The sequence below is a fragment of the Cygnus olor genome, chromosome 16, assembly GCF_009769625.2.
Source record: "Cygnus olor isolate bCygOlo1 chromosome 16, bCygOlo1.pri.v2, whole genome shotgun sequence".
Lineage (NCBI taxonomy): Eukaryota > Metazoa > Chordata > Aves > Anseriformes > Anatidae > Cygnus > Cygnus olor.
The window spans coordinates 1,067,189-1,076,176 of NC_049184.1; the positions used below are offsets into that span (position 1 = coordinate 1,067,189).

General features: G+C 50.0%; 1 protein-coding gene across 2 annotated transcripts in view; it reads left to right on the top strand.

Moving 5' to 3' along the window:
- NDRG3 (NDRG family member 3) overlaps positions 1 to 5,470 on the top strand; it is a 60,283-nt gene extending 54,813 nt beyond the window's left edge. The window contains exons 13-17 of one of the 2 annotated variants that reach the window (XM_040575346.1): positions 733 to 780; positions 1,473 to 1,508; positions 1,601 to 1,652; positions 3,358 to 3,396; positions 3,906 to 5,470. In XM_040575346.1, the coding sequence (XP_040431280.1) occupies positions 733 to 780; positions 1,473 to 1,508; positions 1,601 to 1,652; positions 3,358 to 3,396; positions 3,906 to 4,084 (354 nt within the window). In that variant the 3' untranslated portion in view covers positions 4,085 to 5,470. The remainder of the gene's footprint in view (positions 1 to 732; positions 781 to 1,472; positions 1,509 to 1,600; positions 1,653 to 3,357; positions 3,397 to 3,905) is intronic. The other variant, XM_040575347.1, reaches the window with a different exon arrangement.
- Positions 5,471 to 8,988: the final 3,518 nt, after the last annotated feature.

Genomic DNA, 8,988 nt, shown 5'->3' on the forward strand with positions numbered 1-8,988 from the left:
TCAATCTCCTAAAGCAGTAGCTTGGACCTAGGAGCTGTGCATGGAGAACTGCAAGGCTTTTTCTGGTCCTGTTGGCTTTTCACCAGTCTGTTCAGTCTGGAACATATGGAAGTCTGAGACTTTCTCCAAGTTTTTACTGTACTGGGATAATATTCCTAAGGGTTCTCATTGCCTCCCAGCCACAGCTGGGAGAGGGTCTATAGTCTTCTGGATCTCAGCTTGCCTATCTAGTTGCTCAGGTTTCCAGCTCATGAAAATCTCCTCTTCTGGGGCTGCTTTTCCTATAGGTCCCCACCTATTCTCTGTTTGCAGCAGGACTACAGAGAAGTGGCCATTTCCTCCTTGCCTGACTGGGGGATTGTGATTTCCCTCCGTGCTGCATAGCACAGAAGTCTGCTTCCCTCATAGTCTTGCTGTCAGAGCTCAGGGGATGCTCCAGGGTTTCATGGTGGATCAGGTTTTGGGGATGCTTTCCCTTAAATTCATATCCCCATCTCTCAGGCAGTGATATTCTGTCCCTTGGATGGGAACACCTGCCTTTCCTCATGGCATCTTCCATTCATTGTTCTCTTCCTACATGCTGTTTTCTTGCTCAGTCCTTCCTGGCTCTGGAGAAGCTCTCATTACTGAAGAAAGCCATTGCCTCCGCTGAAGCAGCTGCCCCACATTTTTCATCTGATTGTTCAAGATTTCTGTGTGATATCACATACCTCTAACCTCCTTTTATTTTAGGTTGAATGCAATTCACGTCTTGACCCAACCAAAACTACCCTTCTGAAGGTGAGTACCATGCCAGAATCATTCCAGCCTGCACAAAGACATTTTTTTTTCTGAGGCCAGCTCCACTTAGGTGTTTGCCTTCCATACATTTAGCTTCAAGAGGTTACTGGACAGTTGCTCAGGGCTGTGTTCTCTCCTGCGTGGAGAAAGACTAAGAGGAAAAGAGCTTGTTGTTAGGGGGTGCCTGATTCCCTGATTTATGTCCAGTTCTCTGTTATCTTCACCCAGCAAGTGGTAGGGAAGATCTAATGAGAATTAGCAGAGGTGCCCTGCCTCCACCCTGTTCACTGTCAGCAACGTCACTTTTTATAGCTTTCTACAAGTCCACCCCACCCTCACCTATGGCTCCTCAGCATGTCAGAAAGATGCTGTGTAGAAGTGTAAACCACCAGGTGTGGGAAGAGTGGCAGGGGGAGCTGGGCAGATGCAGGTTTGCTTCTGGGCTTCTAGAGTATGGCCTGAGATTGCTTGATGGTGCAGCCTTCAGGATGCTGGGTTTCTTCAGCAACAAGCTTCCAGAAGACACATCACCAGGCCTTGCTTTGGTTTTAGAAACAAAATGATAGAAGTGTGCCTTGTGTCGCAGTGCAGCCTGTGCCCTCAGCCTGGTGGGGTGGGCAGTGCTGTGCCAGTCCTGGGGTTGACCCAGGGTGGGAAGGACAACCCAACCTCCCTTTTGTTTCCTGTTGCAGATGGCTGACTGCGGAGGACTTCCCCAGGTGGTTCAGGTGAGAATTGTGTCACAGCTCTTCCATGGGATTTGGTTTGTACAAAGCCCCTTGCCCTGCTCACACTAATGCTGCACTTTCTGTTTCCACAGCCTGGCAAGCTGACTGAAGCCTTCAAGTACTTTGTGCAGGGAATGGGCTACAGTAAGTGGCAAACACAGTTTTCTGTTTTGGAGCGGGTTTGTTTTGAGGGGAACTCAGCCTTTCTGGTCCATCTGAGCCCATTGGCATCTGTGTCCCCACCCATGAGTTAGTGTGGTTGCCAGGACATCCATCCACGCTGGAAAATCAACTAGGGTGCTGACACGTTAGTAAACCAATGTTGTTCCCTGATGTGTGTTTAATCTGCACTACAGCTGGTGCGGTGACCCCTTTTTGGTTGCTGGTGTTGATAAAATGTTGTGAATTCATGTTTGTCCCAGTTAAGAAAAGTGTGCTCCCAAGGACAGTAAATCTTCTGAAATCTTCTGTGCTACCTTCTGCAAAGGGGAAGGAGTTAGCAAGCAGTACAGCCTCGTGATTGTGGTGGGTACATGAGAGCTCTGCCCTGTGGCTTCCTCCTTGTGCTTCGTGGCCGAAGACATTGTGTCCTGAGTGTGTCAGGCTGAGACTTCCCATGCCCTTGGTGTTCCAGGGACTGAGGACTTCAGGAGAAGAGATTCTTGGTGCACCAGATCAACTCTGTCTCCATTGCAGACACCTTGGCACAGCTCTGCCTTGCTTGCCAGGGGCCAGGGCTAGGAGGTCCCTTCTGTGGATGATGAACGTTCAAAAGCTCTAACTATAGGAGGGGTTTGTTGCCATGGCTGAGCAACCACTAAGCATGGCCACTTTAGCAGCTGTGACATTCCCAATGGTCTCCATGTCACCAGAGCTTCTTTGCCAACTCATGGATGTCAGTACTCAGAGGAAGCTGTCCTTTTCCCTAGAGCTCTGTGTGTCTGACTTGAACATAGTGGGATGATCGTGTTCTCCAAGGCTAGCCAGAAGACCCTGATGCTTCAGAGGAGGTTGCTGTGTGAGAAAGGCCCCTTTAATCTCACAATCTAAGAGCATTTCCATGTTCAAGTCTCTTGCACGCCTGGTGCTGAAAAAATCAGCAAGTACTGTCATCAGAGCAAGGACTTCAGCAGGGCTTTGGTGGTCAAATCTCTTGCCAACAGGATGTGTAGCACAGGGGAAGGATGAGAGGTAAACTTCTGTTTATAGAATTAGTAGCTAGTCACAGAGCCATTCTACCAACTTAGGTTGGCAAGACTGTTGGGAGTGCTGAGCTTGGTCCAGCAGGGCCTCATCTCAGAGAAGAACAGCAGAGAAACAAAGCAGCTTGTCACTTCTAGAAGTGCAGAAGCCAGTTCCCCAATAGCTATTCTTGTTCCGTCTGCACATTGAGTGAAACAGCTGGACCTGCCCATGCTGAAACTGCAAGTGGAAAGTAATGCCTTGTAGCTGGAATCTGATGCTGTCAACTCGAGGAAGGACAAGAATTTCTGTTCAGTATCCAGAGTTGCAGAGTATACCCCAGATTCCTCACCTCAGGAAAATGACATCTTTGTTGAGCAGTTATGGTGCATACAGTGGGGAGGCTGAGGTCACCAGGTATGCTGCAGTTTCCAGCTAACATCATAGGAGAGATTTGCCCCTGGTAGTTTTTTGAGTTGGCATCTCCCCAAGGTGCTCATTATCAGCTGTTTTCACAAATACTAGGAGCTTACAGCACAGTGTGCGAGATGGGAGTGGAAGGGAAAGTAGCTTGGGATCCCAGGAGCAGTGCAGCTGCTACTCACACTCTGCAACTAATTGGCTCTTACCTGTATTCATCCCTTTCCTTGTCTCATGTTGTTTCCAGTCCCTTATGTGCAGCTCAGCCACCTAAGCACTGAGTCAGGTACCTTCAACTGTGCATCTGCCTCGGCCCAAGTCTGTGTACTGAGTTGAATGATTCTTCGGGTGCATTGCTCTGTCTCAGCATGTCCTGCTGCTATGGGCTAGGCTGATCCATTGTACAATGTGTATGCTATCGTTTTTCACCTTTCATTTGTATTTTGTTGATTGTTGCATGATTTCAGCTCTGTGGTTGTCTAGAGTGATGAGACTGACTTTCAAAAGGTCACTTGTACAACAGCTGCCTTGGTTTGCACAGACTCTCACCGTGACTGCACTTGCAAATGATCAGTTACATTTCTGGCATTTGCTCACCTTGGACCTTTTGAAATTGGGCCTTAAACATCTTGCTTTAGACATGCAAAGACTTAATTTTGGCAGTGAAGAGTTTTCTTCCTGAGGGGATAGCTCATTCTGTGCTTACTCAGCAACACATATTTGAGTGCCGTGATACTTGCTCTGAGCCTAAGAATTTCCTCCTTTTTTAAGACTTACTCTTGTTCTCTCTTGCAGTGCCAGCAGCTAGTATGACCAGGCTGATCCGCTCGCGTACTCACTCCTCTTCTAGTGTGGGCTCCGGGGAGAGCATCCGCAGCCGGTCTCATACTAGCAACCATGGTGAAGGCAGTGCTGGAACCCCAGAAGGAATTGATCTCCAGGATGCACCTCAAACCATGGAAGTATCCTGTTAAGCAGGAGCCCCTCTTCTCGATTCAGACATCTCCACTCGCCCCCACTGAACCCACTCAGAATCTAGCATTTCATCCAACATGGCATTAACTGTTCTCTCTAACTTGTGCATGCCCATCTGAGCTGCTACCTCCTTGGTAGTCTGTAGTTGGCATTACTTTGGTCCTTTCTGTATGCCCTGGGCATCAGAGCCCCTTTAAAACTCATTAACATTCCGCAGTCTTAGTAAGTCAGGTTACTGTACATGCTGATACCATCTCCTGTGTGTGCTGTATATCAATCCAGATGACAGCCATTGTCTTCCCTGTTCATTTAAATATAATTTTTGTGGCTTTGTGAGGTTTAGAATTGCTTTCTAGTTGTGCTTCTGCTAAAGGACCCTTGCGGTGCAGTTGGAATGGCATCTGTGGGACATGGGAAAGCAAGACCATGATGATGTGAAGCTCCAGGCACTGGAGGCGGGTGGTACTCCTTGGCAGAGTTGTGCCTGGAGCGCAGAACCCACCAGGAGGTCTTTGTGTTCCCAGGACTCTTGGCATGCCAAGGAGCTGTGGGGAAGATGAACGAATGGTCGGAAATACTGTCTTGGTCTCATCTCTGTATGTGTGTTAAGGAGCGTAGTGATTTCTTACTTGAGCCTCCTGAAAGGGCAAAGCAGTTAACAAGTAAATGTACACTAACCGAGGTGCACTATTCAACAGAGTACAAGGGATTAAACTATAGCAGCTGTGGCTGCCAGACTGCCTCTGCTGACCCACCTGCCTCTCCTGCGGAGGGGCCAAATGCAGTTAGCACGTAGTCGCTATTCTACCCTGGCACAGGTGAATCTTTAACATCAAACAGGCTGTGAAATGGGCACCAGTGCCCCTTGCCATATGGAGATCCCAAAATCTCCTGCACTGCCAGCTCTGCTTCCTGCTGCTGTCATCCCCAGGCAGCGTGTCTGCATGGGATCTTAAGTGAGGCTCAAGAAGCACCAGTGAATGTAAATGACTGCTGTCAGCCACACATTTGTGTGACTCAGGCCAGCAGTTGAGCAATGAATGCCTGTGTGCAGGTACTGTTTATTCTCTTTGTGGAATTCACAATTTTTCTGCCTTTTTGCATCTGGCTGGGTCACAGAGGGCAGGAGGCAAATGCCTGCTGCGTGCCAGGGTCTAGCTGTTAATGGGAGAAAAGGGATGACTGGTCAGGCTACTACAGGTCTCGAGACGAGCAAAACATCCTTTCTTAACAGCTGAGCAGTCCTGACTCAATGGGAGCCAGCTCCTCCAAGGGTCACACTCATGTTCTGCTCCATTTCAGGTAGGGAATGGGACTGGGAGGCTCTGCCTGAGGGGGACTTTGTACCAGTTATTAAATAAAGCTATAACTGAGTTTCATTGTTACCCTGTGTGCTTGTGTTGTTTCTCTTGGCCTGACCTAGCGCTGCATCCGGTTTTGTCAGTTGCAGTGTTTCGTCCTGTGAGAGGCCCCATGGAAGGGGCAGCATTGGCCCCCTCTTCCAAGAGATTTCCTAGGGGCTGGGCAGGAGCAGGGTGCCACAGCATCCCCTGCAAGAGGCTGTCCGAAGGCATCAGATAACTGGCTTCTGCCAAAACGCAGAAAGAAGCTTCCAGCTTTGACAGAGTGAAACTAAACAAAAGGTTTGCTACAAAGCAGACACGCCGCCAAGCATTGCCTCTGAACAAAGGCAGCAAGTCCTACGAGCTGTCTTCCCTGGTGAACAGCGCTCTGCACCTGTGTGATTTACTGGTATAACACAAAGTTAACCTGTAATACCTCTGGCAAGGAAGGAAAGTGCTTTGGAAAGCACTGTAAGATCTGTTTACTCTTCAGCCTGCATGCATGTCCAGCCAGGTGCAGATGGAGCAGTGCTGAGCAACTGGTCGTTTAACATAACCGTTTATCTTCTGCTTTTCAGATCCAGATTTTGTTCTTAAGTCTCAGAAGTCTGTCGTCATGCACTCACAGAAAGCTGTCTGGGCTTCAAGAGTGCTTACATGCTGGTCACAGCTTAGTCCTGGTCCTGCTGTCATGTCCACAGGGTGGACTCCTGCAGCTTCGTGCTTTGGACTTTCTGCAAGCGTTTGGGGAACTCTGTCACTGCAGGAAGTGAGACAAAGTGTTTTCCAGAATTGCAAACTGATTGAAAGGTTTGCAGCCGATTGAAACAGGAAAAAACGGCCAATTGCAGTAAAGTAAGTTCAAGTCTACTGAAGACAGGAGAATATGAAAGAGGTCAGTCCCTCAGATACCACATGAAATTCATCACTGCTAAATGCAAGTGCTGAATGCAAAGCAACGTGTTCAGAAGAGATGCGCGTGCAGCAGGGTTTTATTCCAGCTGACTACACCGAGAAGTAGCTGTGCAGACAAGTGATTCTTCCCCAAGTTCCCTTATGAAAATACAGAGACAGACCAAAAGAAAGGCAAACACAATATTAAAATGACAATGAAATCAGTTAGAGGAAATAATACCGCAGCAGGGGTTGATGTGTGCTCACCAAGCGTGTTTATGATGTTCATTTCAGCAGGAGCCCTCACAGCTACAGGCTCCCATGGACCAAGGACAAGGGAGAGCAAACATGAGATTTTACCAGTTTGAAAGAGGGCTGATTAAGAAAGAAGTTTGTTGCCATGGTGGTTCAAAGGCATAAGCGAGGCAAGATTTGTAGTGAGGCTTCTCATATGGAGAAAGTAAATTATTTTCACAGAAGCAAGTGCTTTTTTGATAAAAATAGAAGCATCAAAGCAAAACACAATCTGGGAACAACTATTCCCAGTTAAATAAAAGACAGGATGTTTCTTTAGGTGACAAAAGCAAGGCCAACCAAATCCAGGAGCAAAGCTTGAGCTAAGGACATGCTTCCCCTGGGCCAGGATCCCAAATCACACTGGTGCTTGGCCCAGGTGGAGGGACATATCTGCGCAGTTCCACACCCTGTGGCACTCACAGCTCAAGCTCCCAAGCTGCGGTATTAAAAGCATGCATCGTTTTCTTCAGCAGCACGGGGTTGTTCTCACTGAGCTCAGCGCAGCTGCAGGTTTCTCAGGGGTCAGCAATGGAAATATTTCTTACTGCCTTGGGCTGAGGTTTCTGATGGGCTGCTGCGGGGTGCAACACCTTGTGCTGGCGGCTGCTGTGCATTACTCACAAAACCACCGTCCTTGTGGCTTCACTCCTGCAAGCACAGCCCTGTGGCCCCAGCGGGAGCTGTGGGCAGCCATGCTCACAGCTGGGACATGCTCACTGCTGAAAGGCAGTGGCCTTGAATTCTCCTCCACAGGGCCAGGTGATGCTGCAGCGAGTAGCAGCCGAAAAGTGTGGTTTGGGGGGGCTCAGATTTGACCAGGATTTTTCCTTGCTTTTAAGCCTGGAGGGTGCTGCAGCCCCAGGACAACAGCTGGGAATGGCCATTTGGGCCTGGAGGCTTTCAAAACAGAGCCACAGCCAGGGTGGTGTCACTGGTGATGGAGGAGGAAGTTGGACTGGGGACCTCAGTGTCTCCTTCCCACCACCACATCTGTTACTTGATTTTAACCTGCAGAGATGGCTGGGGTGGCTTGCCTTCTGTTGAACCTTTCCCTGCTGCTGGATCCGAGACACTGAAGCCATCCCGTCACTGCTGCCCCTGCACAGACGTGACAGGAGAGGGGCTGGGTCCTGGCACATCATGAGTCTGGAGAAACCCCTGGGTTATTCTTTTTTCCTCCTTCCATCCACTCGGTCACAAGAATTAGCATGGCCAAATGCTGCCACAGCAGTAAGACAAAGGCCCCTTGCCCACACTGGTGTTTGAGTCTGGGGGCCCCATTTTATTCACTACCACTAATTCAGGAAGATGCTAGGCAGTGCAGAGCAGGGCTTGAGGAGCTGAGCCACATTTGGGAAGGTTGGTGGGCACACCAGTGATGCTTTGCTACCACTTCCAGGAGCAAACGAACCTTTGCTCAGCCCCACACATTTCTGCAAGCTGTTTGCTGCAGCCAGCACTGACCAAACCCAGAGCAGGGGTGTCCCAAACCCCAAGAGCAGTGTGAGGCCACATACATGGGTGTCTGCTTTAGTAATGTGCTGTTCTTTTCCGTGCGCACTTCACACCAACACAGTGGTTTACGACTGACCAGAAACATGAATAGCAGCAGGATGTTCAGCCACAGCGGCACAACCAGGGCAGTGGGGTTGGGGGGGGGGAGGGGGGACACGGGGACGGGGAGGCACAGCAGGGCCATGAGTGGCAGCACGGCACTTCCCAGCCTGGGGTGAGCTCAGCAAAGCTGCACGAGCAACCCCTGAAGCCTCTCCTTGGGGGAAATGGGGTTACTCCCCTCGTCTGGACCTAGCCAAAAAGGTGTGGAGGTGTGGGGCCATCAGTGTGGCTGCAGCACCTGGATGCGGGGTCCCTCAGCCTTGCTGTGCTCACAGGCCTTGTGGTGCCTGCTGGTGCTACAAGGGGAAGCGAGGCAGGGTGAAGGGCACCACGGGGCTGGGCTGCCCTCACCGTCCCTTGGGATGATCCACCCATCCATGTGCATGGAGGGAAGCAGTGTGTCAGGAGCCCTCTGCTCTGCCCAGCGACTGGAGCTCCTGCTGCCTAGTGCCAGTGTCCCTCCCTCCTGTGAAATCACAGGCCTTAGAAAACTGAGCACTTCTACCTCCCTGCCCCAAGCCACACTCCTGTGGCAGAGTATGGGGATCAAACATTGTCATTCATCAAACAGCCCATCTTTTCGTTGCAAATATCCCTGCCCTCTCCTTGACCCAAAAAAGATGCAATTTGGGAAGACAAATTCAGCCCCAAATCCCCCATACAATGGGGTTGGTTGGTATCGGGGTGCTCTGGCAGGATGTAACCCCAAGCAGGTGCTTGCTCTCAAGGCGAGTTGCTTTTCAATGATGGTG